Raw genomic sequence first — 24,335 nt, 5'->3', positions numbered from 1 at the left:
CAATAACATGTAGGTGCCCCACGACCTTTGTCCATAGTGTATCTCAAAGGTTGGAAACAAAAGCCAGAAGTACCTGATGTTACCTTTCTAAGATGCTTCATGTAGTGTTCAGGGTATGAATGATTTGATGGCCTTAAAGTACAGAAGATGTAAATATTATTTTGGGTTGCTGTGCTTATACTACTACCACTGGAAAGGTTCACCTGATTTTGCCTAATTTCTGAATTAACCATCAGAAATAACACAAGACAAACCTGCAGGTATGACAAAGATGTGGGGCCTGCACTACTTTTATGATCCTTTAATGTGTAATCATAGACATAGAATCTACCATCAACAAAGGTACAAAGAATTAACTCAAATAGTGAGCTGTCATTAATTTTCATTAATAGCAAATGGTTGATTTTACCTAATTCAGTGAATCCTGAGTTTAAAAAAAAACAAAACAGTAAAAACATCAAATCATGTACACCTTTTAGCTTTCTGAGCTTTCAGTGTCAGCATTGTACTCATAAAGACCTTCAACATCAACATAATTCAAAATGATCAATTTCCAGTAATGGAATACAATCCCTCTCACAATGTCTAATAAAAATAAAATTTGTTTCCTGGAGCCTGGAGGTTTTTCGAGACCCAAGTAGTTCAACTGCTTCCTTTGGCAGGTCCAAATCTAATTTTGGATCAAGTCATTAAATTCTGGCTGAGTGAATAACTGGGGAGCAGATGAGCTACTGGATTTGGATGTGTAGTGAAGTATCCACAGTCGAAGGAAATTATATCTGGATCATGTTTGCAATTGCCACTTCTGAAAAAAAAAAAAAAAAAAAAAAAAGTGATTTAATGGAGCAAAACTTATAAAATATTTTTTGAAGCCACCAACACAAAATTAGTAAAGACAAGGTGTTGGATTTCATGCTGTAAATATGATGCAGGGCAGTGTTATTTATAGCAGCTGCCCTGTAAACACATTCTTGCACATATGCAGTGGATATTCACCCTGGTTACTTATGAAAACAACTTGGTCTCTTTGCAAAGCATAAAATACACAAATCCTGTTTATCGTAATGATGTGGATATTATTACTAGGCTTTAGTAATAACTCAGTTTTTTGTTTGTTTTTTTAACACGTTTAAGGTAATTTGCTAGTGTATAGTTTTTAATGTTTAACTGACATGAGCTGTTTTGGTTACTTTTCTCAGGCTGCTGGTGACAGACAGCCTCTCCTTGGTTGAAGCTAAGGTGTGGGTCGAATAGTTTACTTATTATGGTGACATTATTTGTACTGCTCAGGTCAAATCAATCCAATGTCACTTCTTTTAGCCTTTTGTGTTCTAAGTTTTAATGTTGACAGTGGTTTGGCCACAACTTACGGCTGGGCTAAAGCAATAAAACAAGAAGCATATTTGTCATTGAAAGAGGAAATGTTAATTTATCACACATCCATAACCTTACATATGATTAAGGTGATCAGAGTTCATAACAAATATTGGTAAGTTTGAATTTTCCTTTTCTTAAAAGTTTCAAAAGCTCTGTTTTGTGCTCAGATGCTCACTCATCCCGGTTTTTACAGCATAGTACAAAGACGGGACACAAAAACATACCATACTGTTTCCAATATGGTAGGCTTCAACACTACTTAGATCTATCCTATTAAACAATGTTAACACATTTTGGTACTTATTTTGTCTGAATCTTTAAAAAGCCTTTTCAAAATACCTTTATTTCAAAAATTAAAACGCAAACAGCTTTTTTCTTTTTAACAATCACGTGACGCTCATTATGCTGTGGGCTTTCCGGTGCAGGGGTGCAGCTCTGCGGGCTTGTTTCTCCAAAAACGAAACTTGAAACTGATCGAGGATACCGTGTGCAGCATAGCAGGAAACGACACATAACATATCGGGCTTGAAACACAGGCGGCACTTTTCTTTGTATGCCTGCAGGGACTGTTTTCCGTCGGTATTTCTCCAAGGTAAGATAACTGCCTTGCCATATCTTATAGATCTAATAGTTTTTTTTGTCTCACTTGTAGGTTGAAATCACGGCTTCTTATAAAAGTTTTTAGTGATTCTTATTGTAAGAGTTAGCCTACGTGTTTGAGTCACAGATTAGAAGCACATGAAAAATATTTGCTTTATTAGGTGTTGTCTCAGACACTTTACAGTTAACAGCAGCTGTCGAGAAAAACGGTGACAGAATGTTTTTTTCACATGACTCCTGAAAAATGCCTTATTACAAACACGAGCGCTGTTTCTCAACATTAATCAAACGAAATAAATGAATAACGCTACACCATTCATTCAAAGTGTAAGAAATGTGGCAGCTATATTGAAACGCTTGCTGGCCCTTATTTGGACAGTTATAACAAAATTACCTTTAATTTTACTTTTCACCATAAAAAGTGCATTTGTACAGTTAGCAGTCAAATCTGAAACCGCTTCTGAGTTTCCCCCAAAATCAGGTTTATACCCCCGCCACCCACTACTTTTTTCTTTATAATGCTGGGCGTAATACTTCTATAATCAACCTTGTCCTTGAGTGATTTAGATTTAAGTGTGCCTCTGGAAATACATTGCCTCGACATGCCTGACATGTGATTTCAAAGGGGCCGGGCTATATAGTGATGGGATTTCCGGATCTTTTTAGAGGATCGGCTCTTTCGGTTCGACTCACTAAAAAGAGCCGGCTTTTTCGGCTCCGAACCGGCTCTTCAGGTTGTTTTGTTGCTTTAATTTATTTATTATTAACAATAATATAAAATTATGCACAAAAGGAATTACTAACGTAAAAAAAACAGTGGTTTTATTTACATATGTTTATATATAAATATATGCGGTGGCCCCTAGAGACAAAACACGTACAAACTCCAAAACACATTTCTAGCATGAACTGAACTTCCAAAGCAGAGCTACTAGATCACTTAAATTACACAATTGAAAGCATGTGTGTATTGTTTGTGTATTTATACACAGGCACTCATGTATATTCAAATAATTTTTTAAAAAAAAAGTTAATTTACCTGTTACTACCACACACCAAATCTGGTCATTGGTACTTGCTGGATTGTGTAGCCACTAGGTAACAAAAGCTTAACACTGCGCCCAGCATCCTGGAGCACTTCTGTTGTCTTTTGTACGTGTTTTGAGTTTGTACGTGTTTTTACGTGCTTCGGAGTTTCTATGTGCTTTGTCTCTAGGCGCCACCGTAAATATACTTTTATTTATTCACTCCACATAAAATGTAATAAATAAATCATATAATACAAAAATCAACTATTCACATGTCAAATTTTAACTATTTAAATTTTCAGCCTTTTCCTTTTACAAAATTAAAGTGAAACAACACAAAACACTGCAAACCACAACACAATTAAATATAAATTAAAATATGAAAACAAAAAGAACATGCATATTCTCTGTCATATAGGCCCGCATGAATAAACTTTCTGAATCCTTTATCATCTGCAACTGAAAAATAGTTGTGGATGATTACTATCCGGTTGTTCAGTGATGACGCGACGAATCCTACTTCCGGGTCTAAAGTAGTCTGCGTTTAATATGGCTTTTATGTTGTTAACATGTTTAATGCTATGTATTTTCTTCTATTTGATCTCAAAAAGCTCCTAAAACAGTCAGTGATCCCTGTTGACCTCCCTCGGCTTTTATTACCGCTAATCATTTATTTAAGCTCAGTTTTTAAAACCTTAGGATGTAACTACAGCCCAGCCCATGCAGCAGTATATGAATGACTAACTTTGTATTGTAGATGAATTATCTCAGTTGTTCTCCTGGCTGAAGTTTGGTCCTTTTACAGCATCCTGCCATGCGATTACATTTGTTTCTGACCACCGAGAAAACTCACGTTAACTTTTATCGAGTGGAAAAAAAGTTAGCTTGTTTATATTATGCTAACATAGCTATGTCGCTAGCGGTCACGTAGCACATCATTATATACCAGCTAGTGTTATGGTTCAAAAATATTGGAGATGGACACCAGAGGAAAAACCCACAATAACAACACTGGTCCGGTCGGGTTGAGTCAAACGATGATTTAATGATCACACACGTGGGAGATGGACACTGTATGCAGACAGTCTCAGATCTCATCTTAAAAAACACATTTCCATAGTTTTATGAAATCAGGGTATTAGAACGCCCCCTCATGCGTAGTGACAGGTGTAATACAATCAATGTTGACAATTTTATTTAACACAAAGAATAACATTGTCTCCTTCCCGAGGGCAGACGCTAACTGCCCCCCTTCTCCTGGAACCGTCTGTACCCTGCTGAGACACAACATGGCAGCTACAAGGACTCTTTCATTTATTAAGACCAAACTTCAGTAACCCTACAAACGTCACTGCTGTTTAGTTTTCTGTCTTCATTTATGCTGGAAGTGATAAGAAAGCTGTATGTTTTAATTTGTTTCCAAAACCCCGCAGTCAGGACATGCTATATTGTATTTAGATAGAAGCTAGCGAGCTAACTCCCTGCTAACTTCTAACTCCGTTAAATGTCATAAATTCCGTTTTCATGGATGCCTGGATGTTAAACTCAATTGTTACACCTGGTAGAGCAGAACGCTGATCATTTTATTAAAGATGAAAGACTTTAGACAGTTTTTCAACTCTCAGTAATGCCACAGTGATCGTTTGATATATGGACCTGCAGCAGAGTTTAGACCCAGACACGGCTAGTGACGTCAGACTGAACAACCGGATACCTTTCTAATGTGACATTGTTGTCCCTGGCTCTCTTTCTCTCTCTCTCCCTCTGGCTCTGTTCCTGTGCTACTGAGTGTAACTACCGCCCCTCCCCCCTCTGCCCAGCGTAAAGCACAAGGCTCACATGCAGAGTGAAGTGAAAAAAGTGCGAGAGAGGCTGAGAGAAAGAGAAAAAAAAAAAAAAATCACGTGACGGCTCGCGATAAGGAGCCGGCTTGCGTCGTTCACGTCAAAGAGCCGGCTCTAAGAGCCATTTCGTTCGCAAACGACCCATCACTAGGGCTATAGAAGGGGGTCCAATTACAATAGCGAAGATTGGACTTTAAAGTGATTTCTAGCATTTGTTACACTACTGTCAGTAAAATATATAACAAAAGAAGTGCCATGCCTGAGGTGATATCTAAAAGTATCAGCTAAACATCCAGGAAGCAAATCTCCTTTTCCACCACATCGCACAGGTGCTCTGTGGATTGAGGTCTCTGGATTGAGCTCTCATGACTGGAAGCCATTTGTGTACAATGAACTCACTGTCATGTTCAAGAAACCAATTCAATTCAATTTTATTAAATTTTATTTATATAGTGCCAAATCACAACAACAGTCGCCTCAAGGCGCTTTATATTTCACAGTAGATTGTACAATAATACATACAGACAAAAACCCAGCAATCATATGACCCCCTATGAGCAAGCACTTTTGTGACAGTGGGAAGGAAAAACTCCCTTTTAACAGGAAGAAACCTCCAGCAGAACCAGGCTCAGGGAGGGGCGGCCATCTGCTGCGACCGGTTGGGACGAGGGAAGGAAAACAGGATGAAGGACATGCTGTCGATTTTTGGGATTATTTGAGCTTTGTGATAGTACGAGCCCACTGGACTGTTGTGATTTCATATAAACTTTCTTTTGTAACCAGAAGAGGTTTGGTTAAAACAGTGATTCTGGGACAATATACGTTTTAGTTTTGTTTTAAACGCTCTTGCATCAAAAATATTTGCTTTAATAATGCTACATTTACCAAATGGCAAAATCAAAATGTGCCCAAAGACTTGGTATTAAATCCAGTTCTTTTGGATTCTTTACGGCTAAAAAAGACACAAGGCTCAAAGTGGTCTTTTAGTCAAAAAAAATATCTTTTCATACCCGGGATATGGAGACCTGAATACAAAACACACAACCCCAGGTCTGAAGCACAAACAGAAGCCTAGGTATTTATATACTTGCTCTCTACGTCACACCACTATAAGTTTCGATCAAAGACTCTGCTTAGTTTCACTTTCTGGCTGCAAAAGCATGCAGTTTCCCGTCAGTACTTTTTGGCACAGACTGTACTCAGAGTTAGGCCTCTCTTATATTAAAACAATATAATCAGCAAATACACATTCAGATTATATATTCAAACCCCAACATTGGCTATTTTTTTTTTTTTTTGGCATTAAAATCTTATAAAATAGTGTTCACAGTGAGGGATGAACTGTGAGACAGCAAGTGTTACAGCCGCTCGGCAGAACGGATTTACATCATTTTGTTATTAAGAGCAAAGCAATAACTACAAAATCAGACTGGGCAAGGAACTTGTGGTGGTTGATCTTCAATTGGTGAAGTTCGGGGCTACAAGAAACTTTCTTTAATGAGCAGCTGTCTAATTAGGCAAAGCCTGCACCCCACTTCCACCGGGCGCACCTTGATCTTCCAGCCTCTGTCCTCTGCCTCAGCTGCCAAGTTGGCATACCGCAGTTTCTTATGCTCAAACGTAAGAAGCTGCTAGTTTTATTACAGACATGGCAGGACCCCCCAAAATCCCGAAAGGTTGTGTCTTATCAGTCCACAAAATATTTTTCCAAAAGTCTCTGGGATCATCAAGATATTTTTAAACAAATGTGGTTTTCTCCTTGGAGCTCTCCCATTGCCATTTTTACAAATTCTTTCTTATTGTTGAATTGTTGAGTTGTCAGCTTTTTCCTTAGATTGTGGCATGATATGTTGCTTTTTGAGATCTTTTAACCTACTTCACTTGAAATTATTTAGGACTTCATGTCATTGTGTGATTTATTTGCAGATAAAAGGTGATAAGTAAAACGCAGTGCTAATAATGTGACAAAAGGAGGAAGAAAATCATGGGTAAGTAAATTTTGTTTCTATGAGATGCCTTTTTTTTTTTTTGCATTTATGGAACTTTCAAGTATCTGTAGCCTACTTGCAATTTAATGTTTTCTTCTCCGATTCCAAAGTGTTAAGCATTCCATCTTAATCCGGTCGTTAAGTGATGACGTGACGAATCCTACTTCCGGGCCTAAAGTAGTCTGCGTTTAATATGGCTTTTGTGTTGTTAACATGTTTAATGCTTTGTATTTTCTTCTATTTAATCTCAAAAAGCTCCTAAAACAGTCAGTGATCACTGTTGACCTCCCTCGGCTTTTATTACCGCTAATCATTTATTTAAGCTCAGTTTTTAAAACCTTAGGATGTAACTACAGCCCAGCTCATGCAGCAGTATATGAATGACTAACCTCGTATTGTGGATGGATTATCTCAGTTGTTCTCCTGGCTGAAGTTTGGTCCTTTTACAGCATCCTGCCATGCGATTACATTTGTTCCTGACCACCGATAACACTCACGTTAACTTTTATCGAGTGGAAAAAAAGTTAGCTTGTTTATATTATGCTAACATAACTGTGTCGCTAGCGGTCACGTAGCACATAATTATATACCAGCTAGCCAAACTTCAGTAACCCTACAAACGTCACTGCTGTTTAGTTTTCTGTCTTCATTTATGTTGGAAGTGATAACAGAGCTGTACGTTTTAATTTGTTTCCAAAACCCCGCAGTCAGGACATGCTATATTGTATTTAGATAGAAGATAGAGAGCTAACTTCCTGCTAACTTCTAACTCCGTTAAATGTCATAAATTCCGTTTTCATGGATGCCTGGATGTTAAACTCAATTGTTACACCTGGTAGAGCAGAACGCTGATCATTTTATTAAAGATGAAAGACTTTAGACAGTTTTTCAACTCTCAGTAATGCCACAGTGATCGTTTGATATATGGACCTGCAGCGGAGTTTAGGCCCAGACACGGCTAGTGACGTCAGACTTAACGACCGGATAGACTTTATCAACAGAACAAAAAAAGATATGTACACACAGATAAAAAAACCCCAATAAGTCATATTTAGTAGTTAAACTTTCACAGGTTTCGTAGGTGAACCATCAGTAGCATCCTTTAGTATATTTTTTGATTATACAGACCATAATGCTACTGTTTTGGTTTATCCTTGCTGTTCTTTTCCCTGTTATCTCCTTGCTGCAGGCTGCTGTTTGCAGGTGTATGTATAACTTGTACATGTCTTTCTTGTGTAAATGTAAATTTGTCTGTGATTGTGTAAATACTTATGCTATTGTGTGCTTCACACATGGAGAAAAGACAAACTGCCTTTCATTGTTCTTGTAACAGTGACAATAAAAGCTATTCTATTCTATTGTTTTGACCAAAAAAAAAAAAAAAAAGCTTCAATAAGTTTAAAATTAAGAAGCAAACTATTATATTGTCAGTATTTCGCTTAAAGATGGAATTTCTGTCAATTGTCACACATCTCATATTTTTTTAACTAATTTTATTAATGCATAATCAAATACATGCTTTTTTGTGCTCTCACAGCTAAAATACCTCAACAGTTACCAAGTGCTTCTGGGTGGACTGAATCTGAAGTAAGCACCTGGCTAAGATCAATTCGAATAAAGGAACATTACATAGAAAAACTCTATGAAGAAGAAGTAGATGGACAAATCCTACTTGCACTGGATGAGGACTTTCTAAAAACAAAAATCTGCATGAAGTCAGGGCCTGCTCATTTGATTATTCAGAAAAGAGATGAGCTTATCAACTCCCAGCAAAAATGTCAAGAAAAGAAAAAAACTACTGGTTCCAAAAGAACTGAGTTTGAGGAAAAGAAAAGTAAGAAATCAGTTCAGTGTCTTCAAACAGTAAGTGATGGTTCTCCAGCACAAACTACACTGAGCGATCAGGAGAAAGAAACTGCTCAGGAACAATGTGTGTTGATTTCAAAGGAAGACTGCCAACCACGGCCATTCGATCAAGAAGGGACTAATTTCTTATATGTAAAACACAGCATCCTGCAGCCTGAATCAGGTGCTTTTAATCTGATATCGCCATGCCACGAATTTAAGTCTTTTGCTGTAGCTGCTACATTGGATCGCACAAGACTCCAAGCTAAGTTTGCCAAAGAGATTCTTAAATTTGCAACTGGTTGTATGAACATCAGGTCAAATGGTACAATACACTTTGGTGTGATGGACAGCAAGGAGGATGGAGGATATGTGCATGGCGAGATAACTGGTATCCCTGTAACAGAGAAGGATATTTATGTCGATGCTTTGGACTACATTGAAAAGAGTTTCTCCTCTGACACAGAACACATACGCCAGTGTGTGCGACCGCCAAGGTTCATTGAGGTTATGGATCGACAAAGTACAGAAAAGCGATATGTGGTAGAGGTTGACATTGTGCCATTAATAAGTATTGTCAAGAACAAAGTGTATGCAGTCCGTCTGCCAAATTTCAAAGAATCGGCAAACAAAGTAGAGTATGAGAAAGAGATGATTTTGCGAAGAGTGGGTTCAAAAACTGAGCCAGTGAGTGACAAGAACCTAAGTGACTTTTACCAAAGAGTCAAAGATCGCGATGCTCAAAGAGAAGAAGCAGAAAAAAATCATTTCCTTATTGCTCCAGAAATGTGTCAAGACCTTGGAAGGAAACTCACCATGCTGATGACCAGTGGTAAGAAATTCATTGAAAAGGAAAAATGGTTCATACTCGTAACAAACAAATTCAAACCTGATGACCTTTGTAACATTGACTGGCTGATTAACATGAATATTTTCTGCGTGTTCGACTTTGACCCAGACTCAAAGATATCAGGTCTTTGCAGTAGATACCTTAACGACCGTGTTGCAAATATGCATTCTCTCCAGAGCTACAAGGTGTCCGCTGGCACAAACATCAAAGAATTAACAAGTAAGATGGTTTTGTTCGATCAAGTTAGTTGGATCTTTTGCTATGGCCGTACTGACTTCAAAGGAAATGAAGCTCCATGTGATGAAATGACTTGGATCAAGACAAAAATGATTCAACTTAAAAAATCTGTGTCTTTGATCTGTAATCAGATTTTGTCAAAAGGTACATTCCAGGTCATATTCCTATTAACGTCACCAGTTGAGAAACCACTCTTGTACACCTTCTATGAGTTTTTCACAGACATGGAAGGTCATGAAGACATCATCTGCATCTGTGAATCAGAGGAAAACTTCCAGAAATGGCAAAGCTTTGCAGAGGATCCATGTGGGAAAGAAGCTGTAAACAATTCCAGTGTTGTTGGGATGAAAATGAGCCACATTAATGCAACTCTGCAACATATACAACCTGTGAAAACGCATGCCAGTAAACACTTGCCAGTCTTTGTGGGAGGAACATGTGTTCTTAAAACACAAGTAGAGGAACAGATGTACTCACTGGAGATTCTAACGGTCAATCATTGTGATGAAACATGCAAAGAATTCATCAATGAGGAAAAAGAAAACACGGAAGGCCAGTTCTACCATGGTGGGAGAGTGACTTGGTTGCATTTCTGGCTTGCTGAGAACAAATATGCTGGAGAGGTCATTGAAAGAGATGCTTATCACGATACTTCCAAACTTCTCAACAATGCCTTGAAATATAATGCAGACCAGACTCCAGTGAATATCATAAACATCTACCATCACCCAGGAAGTGGTGGAAGCACTGTGGCAAGACAAGTGCTGTGGAACAACAGAAAAAGTCTAAGGTGTGCGGTTGTGAAGCCCTCATATCCAGTTTCTGTTGTTGCACAACATGCAGTTGAACTAAGAGAATATGAAGAAAAGGATCCACAGAGATGTCTTCCTGTGCTGCTCCTCACTGAAGACTCAGACAAAGAATATCTAGATGATCTCAGGAATGAACTAGAGGGTGCCATAAACGAAAGACAAATCCAGTATGGTACTCTATGTGCAAGGAGTCTCCTTTACAGAATGTGTCTGTCACTCATAAACTGTCTGATCAAGAGAAGAGAAAGTTTTCTGAAAAACAAAAGGCACTTAACAAAAAATATGACTTTAACTTCATTCTGACATTTGTTCTAATGAGCAAAGGATTCAGTGAAAATTATGTTCAAAAGTTTGTGAAACATCTGCTCCAAGGCATTAACCGTCACTCTGTTGAATGTCGTCTCATTCGTTATGTAGCATTGCTGAACACATGTTCAAAACTCTTTCATCTCTCAGTCTCACTGTGAAGCTTTGCTTGCCTTAAAGTTTGTCTCAGAGAGGTTTCGTCGACATGAGTTTGAGAGATCCCTCAGTGATCAGGCTAAGCTAGTCTTCTTGCACCTTCGAGATGACAAGACGCACATTGAATCAATCAGAATCATCCACCCACTTGTTGCAAAAGAAATTCTTCAACAACTTCTGGAACCCCAACAAACTCAAAGCAGTTTGGCGATGGATTTGCTCCACGAGGATGTGCTCTTTGAGCATAGTTTAGAAACAGATGAGTATCTCACATTTTTGAGACTGCTTTTTATTCGAAGATCCAGAATAACTGAAGAAGACAAATACTTTTTGAGTTTGTTCTCTCCTTTCATTGAGCATGTGCGTGGAACTGAAGAAAGCCCAAATAAAGCGATCGAGTTGCTCAAGGAAGCATTCGAGCGTTTCCATAATGATCCATTCTTTGCACAGCAACTTGCTCGTCTTCATTATACTTATGAAAAATTTGAAGAAGCCAAAAACTGGGCAGAGACAGCAGTGAAACAGCTGCCTGACAACTCCTATATACTCGACACAAAGGGGCAAGTATATAAGAAATGGTTCCAAGCAAAATGTAAAGCAATTGAAAATGTACCAAAGACGGCGCAAAACACAACAGATGCTGTGGAAACTGCACTGAAAGCACTTGAGTGTTTTCAAGAATGTCAGAGAGCAGCTGATGCTGAGATGCAACATGTCAACACTTCAGGGTTTTATGCTGAAGTTGAGGTTGGGCTGGGCCTTCTCAAACTGATCTTTTCATTGCAAGTATTTGCAAACAGATCCAATGGTCATTCAGAGTGTATGAAGTACCTAACATCAGATTACATCCCAGTGGAAGTTAAAGATGCTTGGGAACCATTTCATGACCATTTGAAAAAACTGTGCCAGACAATGGAAGACACTTTGGAAAGGATCTCAGAGGACCTGAGTTATTTCCAGACAGACATTGATGCAGATGAAGAAGAGACGCCTGAAGGCCCTGAGGGGAAGATACGTCATCCATTGAAATGGTTGGCAATAAAATCCTCTGAGTATGGCAAGTACTTCAGTGAAGCTTTTTCTGCTGCAGTCCTACAGCATCGGAAATCAATCCCAGCCAACCTCACTCCTTTCCAAAAACGAATGATGATCTATCATCTTGGTGGTGGCAACATAACATCCATTCTCTATAAGATAACTGATCAGAAGAACGCAGTAAAACTTCTAGAGCTCATCCTTTCTCTCTACCCCAGTAATCCATTAAAAGCTAAATTTGATCAAATGGATATTGTTAATTACATAGCGGCCCATATTTCTCTGAACTGTCTGTCACCACAAAATCAAAAAGTAGCTCCTCTGAAAGTTCTACAAGCACTTCGTCACCAGTTTCCATATGATAAAATGAAATGTTTGCCAAACGCCCTGTTCTTGCTTACATTGCTATTCTGGCCAGAGGATGACGACACAGAGCATGAGAGAGAAAAAAAATATCAAATTGTGCAAACAGCTGTTGAGCACCTGGAAAAAGGCCACAGGACCAAGATGAAAGACATTCCTCCATGGAAGAGAAGGATTTACACTCATTTTTTTCTAGGCAATGGGAGTGGGCTGGACAAGTTCGTCCACAAGAATAAGTTTGAAAAAATCAGAGAGTTGTCTTCAATCACAAAGTTGTCTGAAAAACGCATGAAGTGGTTTAGTGGTGAGGCATTCAAGACTCCAGAGATTGCCGCAATGCTAAAACATGTATCTGGGTGGACTAAAGATGGATTGGTGTATCTTGAAGGTCCCAAGGAAAAAAAGTTCAATATCAGGCCTGTTAATGCACCTTCAGTGCCTCAAAGTAATGAAAACATCACCTTCTACCTGGGGTTCAATTTCAGAGGCCCTGTTGCTTACAACATAGTTGTGACAAAATAGTCAACAACCGCTGCCTGTCAGTGTCAATCCAAGTTACTTTTACTTTTTAGTATTATGGATGTTAAAAAACTATGGATGGTTTTTAAAAAACACACGAGCCTCAGTTTGTGAAAAAAAGAATAAAGCTAAACAGTTGTAGCATGTAATGATTATGTATGCAATTTTAGTGTCACTCAAAAAACATTGCTCAAGTGTCATAAAAATAATTAACCACTGTTTTGTTTAGTTGTAAATGTATTTAATCTGGCCAAGTTATTTATCCAACTACTTTGTATTGTGATTATGTGGGTGTCACATTTTGTTATGCTTCATTAGTCTCATTTTAGGTTGTACTTCTATTAGTGTATATTTGCATTGTTAGTCTATTAATCTCAACTACACTTTGGGGCCAACTTTTTCTTATGGTATGTGCTATTAGAAGGACGGCATAAATTACTCTGAATCTAAAAATTATTAGGAATAACAATGTAAATATAATTATTGTCATGGCTGGGTATATCCTCTCCGGCTAATATGCCTGTGTGTTTGTTACTTGTCTGTATTCCTTGTGTTCTCTTGACCAACTGTACTTGGATTTTATGAGCTGGTTCATATTCAGTGTTGATGCAGTGTAGAGGTTGGAGAGATTAGTGGTCACAGTGTCACCTGAGTGTGAAGTGTTTGTGAACAGAATCGACAGCCCCAAATCTGCAGCCATTGCTCTTAGTTGGGAAAAGGGCGAAGTGTGCGTTGCGAATGAGTTGCTGCCCCAAGCAGAGTTTCTTAAGGTCTTGTTTACCAGTGAGGGGAGGCTGAGGGGAGAGCTGGGTAACTGGCAGACAGACTAGTGCAGCATCAGTAGCAACACTGTACTGGTTTGCGGTGGTGAAGTGCGAGCGGGAAACAGTCGATTTACAGTCCATCTACATTCCTACCCTTACCAATGATCATGAGTTGTGGATAGTGATTGAAAGAATGAGACTGCAGACAAAAGCGACAGCAGTTAGCTTAGAGATAGGACGAGGAGCTTGGTCATTCGGGAAAGGCTCAGAGTATAGCTGCTGCTCCTCTTTATTGGAAAGAGCCAGTTGAAGGGGTTCGGACGTCTGATCGGACGTCCGAACCCCTTCCGTCTGTCAGGAATGTTCCACTGTGAGAAGGCCTCGGGGTAGACCCAGCACACTGGATAGATTTTGACTCTGGGCTGCCTGGTTGTGTTTTTATTTCAGTTATTTTATATTGGAGTCTAAATGACCCAGATTAGTTCATCATTAAAATGCAAATGAAAACTAGTACAGATTTTTGGTTGACAAAATATGTAAAGAAACAAAAAGTAGCAAAAATAATAATAATCTATGTTTTCTTAGACGACATTAATTACCTTTGGTAGTCCATGAATGCAAAATATGTTCATCAGATGAAGGTTAACATGCACCTTATACTATACATTAGTGTCTAATAATAAATTACACAACACTGCGTGAGTTTTTTTTCTCTAGTATTCTGCCTTAAAGATCCTATATCAGTAAGCTCTATTCTTGAATATTTGTAATGTGTAAATTCTAATGTAAAATCTGACAGTATTTCGCATTGGATTCAGGAGACATTTGGTACAATAACTCTATCAGGAAAGATAAAATTTACTAAAGTTATAGTCAGTTCCAGTTTCAAAAGTTAATGATAAAATTTGACAACATAAATGACCCAGCAAAAATAATACAGGACTTAATGTGACGGTTTTTCTTTTTGACAGATGGAATGTGATGATAAGTAAAAACCAATACTGATGTGTGACAAAACAAGAAAGGAAATCATGGGTGAGTGAAGTTTGTTTTTATGAGATCCCTTTTTTTTCTTTTTTCTTTTTTTTTTACATACATGATACTTTTAGGTTTCTGTAGACTAATTGTATTTTGTTGTTTTAAACATTCCATGTTTAACTGGCTTTATCATCAGTGTATAATAACCAGACAGCTGAAAATGACTAACTATTTGCTAAATCTGGGCTATGGTAACTGCTTTAGTACAAACATCATCCTCTACTACAGCGGTCCCCAACCCTTTTTGCGCCACGGACCGGTTTAATGTCAGACAATATTTTCACCGACCGGCCTTTAAGGTGTCACGGATAAATACAACATGCTCTCTGGTTGCTATAGTAAAATGCGTAAGCATTTCGCATAAACACGGGAAAAGACCCAGGGAAACCAAGTTAACAATAAAAACTCTGAAAAACCCTGAAAACCATAAATTTCACACCTGAGCCTCAACTCTCGGGGCCCGGTACCAAACGACCGGTACCACTGCTCTACTACACCAACTTAACATGACAAAATTAAGTCAGATTAAAACATATTTAGATGTATGCACTTTACATGGACATCTTCACATCTTCACCATATTGTCCTTCTTCCTGGCTTAAGAACTTTTAAATGTTACAGCTTCTTTAGTTGAATAAATACCTACTATATTACCAAAAATATAGTAGGTATTCATTATTATTATTATTATTAATAAAGTATTGTTAATATAGTAGGATTTATTATTAGCTGAAAATGACAAGTTGTGGGGGAATTTTCAAACCATTCTTTTAGGAAAAGGCAATAAAATACTATGAAAACACCTCAATACACATAAAGGTATTATTAGAAAATTGTACATAAAGTTTCAAAAGTAAAAATAATATATATACATAATATACATAATCTTCTGTAAAGCATATATTTGCAGTGGCTGTCCTGTGAGAAAAAAAAGATCAGTTGTTTGTAAGCTCAGAATCACAGGCTTACATCTTTTTTTCCCCACAAAGTGTATTCAAATATTAGTAACAAAAAAAACATCTAAAAAGGCTTGAGCCATGTGTGACATAGTTAGATATCATTATTTACAAGCAGAATATCAATGCACAATGAAGATATAGTGTTGGCAAAAGAGCTCATTAAATCTGCTAAATTCAGACATTCCTATAGATGCTAATCTGACAGTTCTGTATTAGTGCTGCTGTCCCCTCTCCATCATCTTCAAAGTCATCTTCAAACTGCTTCCCCCTGCTCTCAGCCTACCAGGCTGAGCTGTTTCGGGACTTGGGCCACCTGCTGGATAAAGGTACTCCTACAGTTTGGGTGGAGATATTTATCGTCACTGATCTTATTCTCTGGACCTCTTTGGGCGATAAAAAAATAAATAAAAACGCCACTACCACAGCCACAGCCAGGCATAGAGTCAAGGATGTTTACAAAAAAAATCTGAAAGTGGAGGTCAGTCTGTCACCTGAGACATCCCCCAGGTCCATTAGCTGCCAGAGATGCATGTGCAGTCAATCCATGGGTGTTAACAACTGTTGCCAGGGATTACAGACTACAGTTTGCAACAAAACTACCCACTTTCAGTGGCGTGGGTTCAGTTGCTACAGGGGAAGCCACAAAGGCTTTAGAGAGCAAAATCTCCTCTCTCTTTAGCCGAGGGGCAATAAGAGGAAATTAATCTAGACTTTTATTCCAGATATTTCCTCATTCTGTCCCATTCTGGATTTACGCTCCCTCAATTCTCATCTCAGAAACTACAAATTTAGAATGTTAACACAAAATGTGCTGTTTTGATCTATTTGATGGAGTGACTGGTTCACATCTACAGAATGATTTCCACATAAGCTTTAGTCCAGCACACAGGAAATTCCTAAGGTTTGTCTTCCAGGGCATAGCCTACAAATATCAAACCCTCCATTTGGGATCGGCCCTTGCCCCAAGGGTTTTCACCAGGTGTGTTGAAGCAGTTCAGAGCAACCATTTGACCTGCTTCAACACACTTGGTGTGTTGAAGCAGGTCAAATGGTTGCTCTGTTTCGCAACAGAAAGCTGGTCTCATTAAGAACTTGTATTTAACTGGGCTGGTAGGCACTGAAAACTGCTGCAGATCTGCTCTCCAGATCTTCTTTATGGAGAATGGGCACTCAATACAGAAATAGTGCACCAGTTGTGCATAGAGGTTTGGCCAGGCGAACCTCTATGCACAGTTCCTGTCTGCAGTTTTTCCCAAATTATAGAAAGGTGGCTCTGTGCCCTAAGCCTACCTTTGTGTCTAAGGTTAGGGAGTCTACCATTGGAGCTATCAGCTTTTCATCCACCGGCCATTTGCTGATTAGAGCCAGAGGCGGCTTAATTCACTTTGTCCTGTCTGCGCATTATGCATTTAGCTAAACAGGACTCAGGGGTTTAGGAAAAGCAACCAATTCTTTGTGTCCTGGGCTACCTCTCATAGAATGAAGCCTATGTCACATCTATGGCACAGGGGCTATTATAAAAGGATGTCTGTGTATGCAGCTTGCCTCTCGCCACATACATAATGCGATTAGGCGGAACGGCGAAAAAATGTTTTAATATACAAGGAATTTCAAAATAAAGAAGCAGTATAATATATTGTCAGTTTTTGTCATAAATAAAAAAAGTTATTGTCACACATATTATTTAACTGATGTTTTTATGCATAGGGTAATTCATGTTTTGTTCTGCTTTTTTGTCCTTTCGCAGCTGACACACCTCAGCAGTCACCCAAGAATTGGACTGAATCTGAAGTAAGCACCTGGCTAAGATCAATTGGAGTGAAGGAACAGTACATAGAAAAGCTCCATGAAGAAGAAGTAAATGGACAAATCCTACTTGCACTAAATGAGGACTTTCTAAAAACAAAAATCTACATGAAGTCAGGGCCTGCTCATTTGATTATTCAGAGAAGAGATGAGCTTATCAACTCTCAGCAAAAATGTCAAGAAAAGAAAAAAACTACTGGTTCCAAAAGAACTGAGTTTGAGGAAAAGAGGAGTCAGAAATTGGTTCAGTCTCTTTCAACAGTAAGTGATGGTCCTCCAGCACAAACTACAGAGACAGAACAAGATGTCTTTGAGGAGAACCACGCTTCTCAGGAACAATGTGTGTTAATCTCAAAGGAAGACTGTAAACCAAGGCCATTTGATCAAGAAGGGATTGATTTTTTATATGTGAAACACAGAATCCTGCAGCCTGAATCAGGTGCTTTTAATCTGATATCGCCATGCCACGAATTTAAGTCTTTTGCTATAGCTGCTACATTGGATCGCACAAGACTCCAAGCTAAGTTTGCCAAAGAGGTTCTTAAATTTGCAGCTGGTTGTATGAATATCAGATCAAATGGCACAATACACTTTGGTGTGATGGACAGCAAGGAGGATGGAGAATATGTGCACGGTGAGATAACTGGTATCCCTGTAACAGACAAGGATATTTATGTCGATGCTTTGGACTACATTGAAAGGAGTTTCTCCTCTGACAAAGAGCACATACGCCAGTGTGTGCGACCGCCAAGGTTCATTGAGGTTATAGATCGACAAAGTACAGAAAAGCGATATGTGGTCGAGGTTGACATTGTGCCATTAATAAGTATTGTCAAGAACAAAGTGTATGCAGTCCGTCTGCCAAATTTCAAAGAATCGGCAAACAAAGTAGAGTATGAGAAAGAGATGATTTTGCGAAGAGTGGGTTCAAAAACGGAGCCAGTGAGTGACAAGGACCTAAGTGACTTTTACCAAAGAGTCAAAGATCGTGATGCTCAAAGAGAAGAAGCAGAAAAAAATCATTTCCTTATTGCTCCAGAAGTGTGTCAAGACCTTGGAAGGAAACTCACCATGCTGATGACCAGTGGTAAGAAATTCATTGAAAAGGAAAAATGGTTCATACTCGTAACAAACAAATTCAAACCTGATGACCTTTGTAACATTGACTGGCTGATTAACATGAATATTTTCTGCGTGTTTGACTTTGACCCAGACTCAAAGATATCAGGTCTTTGCAGTAGATACCTTGAGTACCGTGCTGCAAACATGCATTTTTTGCAAAGCTACAGAATATCCACTGGCACAAGCATCAAAGAATTCACAAACCATCTGCATTTATTTGATCAAACTAGTTGGATCTTTTGCAATGGCCATACTGACTTCAAAGGAAATGAAACTTCATGTGACGAAATGACTTGGATCAAGACAAAAATGACTTTACTCCGAGAGTCTGTGTCTTTGATCTGTAAACAGATTTTGCCAAAAGGTACATTCCAGGTCATATTCCTATTAACATCACCAGTTGAGAAACCACTCTTGCACACCTTCTATGAGTTTTTCACAGACATGGAAGGCCATGAAGACATCATCTGCATCTGTGAATCAGAGGAAAACTTCCATAAGTGGCAAAGCTTTGCAGAGGGTTCATGTGGGAAAGAAGCTCTAAACAATTCCAGTGTTGTTGGAATGAAAATGAGCCACATTAATGCAACTCTGCAACATATACAACCTATGAAAGTGTGTTTCACCAAACACTTGCCGGTCTTTGTGAAAGGAACATGTCGTCTTGAAACACAAGTAGAGGAACAGATGTACTCACTGGAGATTCTAACGGTCAATCATTGCAATGAAACATGCAAAGAATTCATCAATGAGAAAAAAGAAAACATTGAGCGCCAGTTCTACCATGGTGGGAGAGTGACCTGGTTGAATTTCTGGCTTGCTGAGAACAAATATGCTGGAGAGGTCATTGAAAGAGATGCTTATCACGATACTTCCAAACTTCTCAACGATGCCTTGAAATACAATGCAGACCAGACTCCAGTGAATATCATAAACATCTACCATCACCCAGGAAGTGGTGGAAGCACTGTGGCAAGACAAGTGCTGTGGAACAACAGAAAAAGTCTAAGGTGTGCGGTTGTGAAGCCCTCATATCCAGTTTCTGTTGTTGCACAACATGCAGTTGAACTAAGAGAATATGAAGAAAAGGATCCACAGAGATGTCTTCCTGTGCTGCTCCTCACTGAAGACTCAGACAAAGAATATCTAGATGATCTCAGGAATGAATTAGAAGTTGCAGTTAATGTTAAACAAATCCAGTATGGCACCCTGTGTTTCATTTTGTTGAGCTGCAGACGCTCCCATGATCCAGAGAGAAGATGCAAGGAGTCTCCTTTACAGAATGTGTCTGTCACTCATAAACTGTCTGATCAAGAGAAGAGAAAGTTTTCTGGAAAACGGCAGGCACTCGAGGAAAGATATGAACCTCAATTCATTCTGACATTTGTTTTGATGAGTGAAGGATTCAGTGAGGTTTACGTTCATCAGTTTGTGAAACATCTGCTCCAAGACATTGACCGTCACTCTGTTGTCACTCGACTCATTCACTATGTAGCATTGCTGAACACAAATGTTCAAAACTCTTTCATCTCTCAATCGCACTGTGAAGCTTTGCTTGCCTTAACGATCCACTTGGAGAGGTTTCGCCACTACGAGTTTGAGAGCTCTCTAAGTGATCAGGCTAAGCTAGTCTTCTTGCACCTTCGAGATGACAAGACGCACATTGAATCAATCAGAATCATCCACCCACTTGTTGCAAAAGAAATTCTTCAACAACTTCTGGGACCCCAACAAACTCAAAGCAGTTTGGCGATGGATTTGCTCCACGAGGATGTGCTCTTTGAGCACAGATTTGGAAGGGATGAGTATCTCACATTTTTGAGACAACTTTTCATTCGGAGATCCAGGATAAGCAAAGGAGATAAATATGATAGCTTTTTCTCTCCTTTCATTGAGCATGTGTGTGAAAATGAGAAAAGCCCGGACAAAGCAATTGAGTTGCTCAAGGAAGCATTCGAGCGTTTCCATAATGATCCATTCTTTGCACAACAACTTGCTCGTCTTCATTATACTTATGAAAAGTTTGAAGAGGCTAAACACTGGGCAGAGACAGCAGCTAAACAGCTGCCCAACAACTCTTATATACTTGACACAAAGGGACAGGTATATAAGAAATGGTTCCAAGCAAAATGTAAAGCAATTGAAAATGTACCAAAGACGGTGCAAAACACAGCAGATGCTGTGGAAACTGCACTGAAAGCACTTGAGTGTTTTCAAGAATGTGAGAGAGCAGCTGATGCTGATATGGAACATGTCAACACTTCAGGATTTTTTCACGAAGTTGAGGTTGGGTGCAGCCTGCTCAAACTGATTTCTTCATTACAAGTGTTTGCAAACAGATCCAATGGCCATGCAGAATGTATGAAGTACCTGTTAACTGATTACATCCCAGAGGAAGTTGAAGATGTTTGGGAACCATTCCATAACCGTTTGAAAAAACTTCACAAGACAATGCAGGATGCATTGGAGTGGATTTCAGAGGACCTGAGTTACTTCCAGACAGACATTGGTGCAGATGAAGAAGAAACACCTGAAAGTCCCGAGGAGAAAATAAGCCATCCACTGACATGGCTGGCAAAAAAATCCTCTGAGTATGGAAAGTACTTCAGTGAAGCGTATTCCACTGCAGTCCTACAGCATGGTAAAGCAATCCCAGCCAACCTCACTCCTTTCCAAAAACGCATGATCATCTATCATCTTGGTGGCGGCAATATAACATCCATCCTTTCCAAGCTAACTGATCAGAGGGATGCAGTAAAACTTCTAGAGCATATAATTTCTCTCTACCCCAGTAATCCATTAAAAGCCAAATTCGGTCAAAGGGACATTGTCAATTACATTGTGGCCCATATTTCTCTGAACTGCCTGTCACCGCAAACTCACAAGGTAGCTCATTTGAAAGATCTACAAGCACTTTGTTGTCAGTTTCCATCTGATAAAAGGAAATGTTTGCCAAATGCCCTGTTCTTGCTTACATTGCTATTCTGGCCAGAGGATGACGACACAGAGCATGAGAAAGAAACCAAATATGAAATTGTACAATCAGCAGTTGAACACCTTGAAAAGGGTTACTGGAGCAAGATGAAAGACATTCCTCAGCGGAAGAGAAGGATTTATAGCCATTTTTTTCTGGGCAATGGGAATGGATTGGACAAGTTTGTTCACAAGAAAAAGTTTGAAAGAATCACCAAGTGGTTCTCAGTCACTGAAAAACGCATGAAGTGGGTTAGTGGTGAGGCATGGAAGATGCCACAGATTGCCACAATGCTGAAGCGGGTTTCTGGGTGGACTGAAGATCGTGTGGTTTATCTTGAAGGTCCTAAGAAAAAGAAGTTCAATATCCTGCCTCTCTATGTACCTTCAGTGCCTCATAGTAATGAAAACATCACCTTCTACCTGGGGTTCACCTTTAGAGGCCCTGTTGCCTGCAACATCCTTGTGAAAAAGTAGTTGGTTGTCAACTTGCTGAAGCGTGGGCCTAGAATCCAGCTTACTCCAAAGGGAAAGAAAAGATTGTGGATGATGACTGAAAAACCCACAAGCTTTAGACTGTTAGTCAGTTGGTCAAAAAACAAAACTTAAAACATGATTATATTCGTGAAGGTATTTAAGGTTCTTAAAAATACAACTGAACTTGCTTTGTTATAATATTGGCCTCACCTAGAAAGCACTTTGGGGTCATTTCAGCTTAAAATTGTTCTTTTTAAGTGTACTATATAAAGGAAAAAAAATTATATATTTACTCTGAATTTACAAATTAATACAAATGTATTCCTTAGCTTGTTAAATGTAATTTTTTAGGGTTCTGGTTGTTTTTGAATTCCTCTGTTTTCCTGTTTGTACTTATAGTTTAGAAGGACTGAAGTTCATACTTGGCTGACCATTTGTACACTGATTTTACAAGGTGTCTTATACATGTTTATGTAAGCAAACCTAACGTGCAACCATTCAGAATGCATAGCAATATCAATGGTTGTCAAATTGTGTTCCATTTTACATTATAAGTGTTCTTAAAACATGTAAAGAAAAAGAGAAAAAATTAATACATTAAACTCTTTTTCCATTTATGATTTTCTGTTGTTGATTCTTTGACATTTCTTCTCAATTTGATATCTCCACTCCAGCTTAAAATAAAATTATGATTTAACATTGGAACAACTGTCAGCTTTTAATGCAGACTTAACTGGAAGATGAACTTCCATTACATCAGAGGGTGTGGGACTGATAATTCATGAAGTATGTGAGAAGTTTTGTCTATTGCATGATGCATAAATGCAAAAGTAACATGAAGAACTGTGCACCTTTGAGTTAACTATCTTAGAAAAAATGTGGGTCCTGAAGGAAATCAGAATGGGGAAAAATGGAAGTTAGAAGCTGTTAATGTACCAAAAAACAAAATGTATTGCATTTTTTTCATAATCTCTATCAAAGCCTTATCATTCTTGCTTTTTTTGTTTTGTTTTGACTTGGATCAAAACAAAAATGACTTTACTCCGAGAGTCTGTGTCTTTGATCTGTAAACAGATTTTGCCAAAAGGTACATTCCACGTCATATTTCTATTATAATCACCAGTTGAGAAACCACTCTTGCACACCTTCTATGAGTTTTTGACAGACATGGAAGGTCATGAATACATCATCTGCATCTGTGAATCAGAGAAAAACTTCCAGAAATGGCAAAGCTTTGCAGAGGGTTCATGTGGGAAAGAAGCTGTAGACAATTCCAGTGTTGTTGGAATGAAAATGAGTCACATTAATGCAACTCTGCAACATATACAACCTATGAAAGTGTGTTTCACCAAACACTTGCCGGTCTTTGTGGAAGGGACGTGTCTTCTCGAAACACATGTAGAGGAACAGATGTACTCGCTGGAGATTCTGACGGTCAATCATTGTGATGAAACAAGCAAAGACTTCATCAGTGAGAAAAAAGAAAACATCAAACACCAGTTCTGCATTTTTATGTCCTTATAATATATAAAAATAATAATAATGAACTAAATACATTAAACTTCTTTTTTCAGTTTCAGCTTCTACAGTTCTGCTCAAACTAAAAGAATTATTTCACAGTGGAACAAATATCACCTAATAACGCAGACTTAATGGGACAATGCCATTACATCACGGGCTTGAGGAGATACTCAAATTAAAATTTTCTGCATTGAGGAACATTATTCTGTAATTTTTTTATATGTTTTTAAGACTGGTAAATCTCTGGTTTCTATACTTCTGAGAAACTCTGAGATGCTCTTTTTATATTTGTCATGTTACTGCTGCCAGTGAACCTAGTTAGCTGCAAAATGTTTCTCCAGCTTTCTCTTTTCAGTGCCACTTACTTTTCAAGACTTGTGTCGTGCCCATTATGTTATTCTAATTTAAATATTTTGTTTGTTTTCTATGTTTTATTGTGAATAAAATATGAGTTTATGAGATTTGCAAATCATTAAACTTTGTTTTTATACACCTTTTTAATAATGTCCCAATGTTTTCTGGAACTTGGGTTGTAACTGCCACTGCTCATTTGTACAATACAGAAAACAGATTTGGAGGTAAGTTATAATTATTTTATGAAATATAATTAATGTTTTTAATGATAAAAGATAACCATCTGGTTTCTGTTTTTCATCTAAACTATTGCTATTTTGATCACTTTTGTCCCAGTATAGTGATGGGATTTCCGGCTCTT

At 38.4% G+C, this 24,335-nt stretch overlaps 1 protein-coding gene and 1 pseudogene across 3 annotated transcripts; both read left to right on the top strand.

The window, feature by feature from the left end:
* Positions 1–1,891: 1,891 nt before the first annotated feature.
* On the top strand, positions 1,892–14,689 carry LOC147332533 (sterile alpha motif domain-containing protein 9-like; annotated as a pseudogene). Its single transcript, XR_015128818.1, has 3 exons — positions 1,892–1,969; positions 6,776–6,837; positions 8,375–14,689. The product of XR_015128818.1 is annotated as a sterile alpha motif domain-containing protein 9-like (transcript).
* LOC147332532 (sterile alpha motif domain-containing protein 9-like) lies at positions 1,905–24,126 on the top strand. Of its 2 annotated transcripts, none has more exons than XM_086289134.1 (4): positions 1,905–1,969; positions 6,776–6,837; positions 14,696–14,759; positions 17,469–24,126. In XM_086289134.1, exons 3-4 carry the CDS (start codon positions 14,729–14,731, stop codon positions 22,097–22,099), a joined length of 4,662 nt encoding a protein of 1,553 aa, XP_086145260.1. In that variant the 5' UTR covers positions 1,905–1,969; positions 6,776–6,837; positions 14,696–14,728; the 3' UTR covers positions 22,100–24,126. The 2 variants fall into 2 exon arrangements, with proteins under 2 accessions (XP_086145260.1, XP_086145261.1); XM_086289135.1 differs by lacking the exon at positions 1,905–1,969 and adding an exon at positions 8,375–8,424 and having other exon boundaries at positions 6,809–6,837.
* Positions 24,127–24,335: the final 209 nt, after the last annotated feature.

This window comes from Aulonocara sp. 'chitande type north' Nkhata Bay, linkage group LG4 (genome assembly GCF_057382095.1).
Source record: "Aulonocara sp. 'chitande type north' Nkhata Bay isolate Kocher_YH1m ecotype deep benthic linkage group LG4, A_spYH_male_GT1.1, whole genome shotgun sequence".
Taxonomy (NCBI): Eukaryota; Metazoa; Chordata; class Actinopteri; order Cichliformes; family Cichlidae; genus Aulonocara; species Aulonocara sp. 'chitande type north' Nkhata Bay.
The sequence above is the reverse complement of the archived record's forward strand: the minus strand, read 5'-3'. Positions and strand labels throughout refer to the sequence as shown.

What these genes read in the sequence shown, in the direction of transcription:
- LOC147332532 (XM_086289134.1), top strand. Translation starts at nt 14,729, where the DNA reads ATGTGTGACAAAACAAGAAAGGAAATCATGG. An exon ending in AACAAGAAAGGAAATCATGG is followed by an intron (nt 14,760 to 17,468) that starts GTGAGTGAAGTT and finishes GTCCTTTCGCAG; the next exon opens with CTGACACACCTCAGCAGTCA.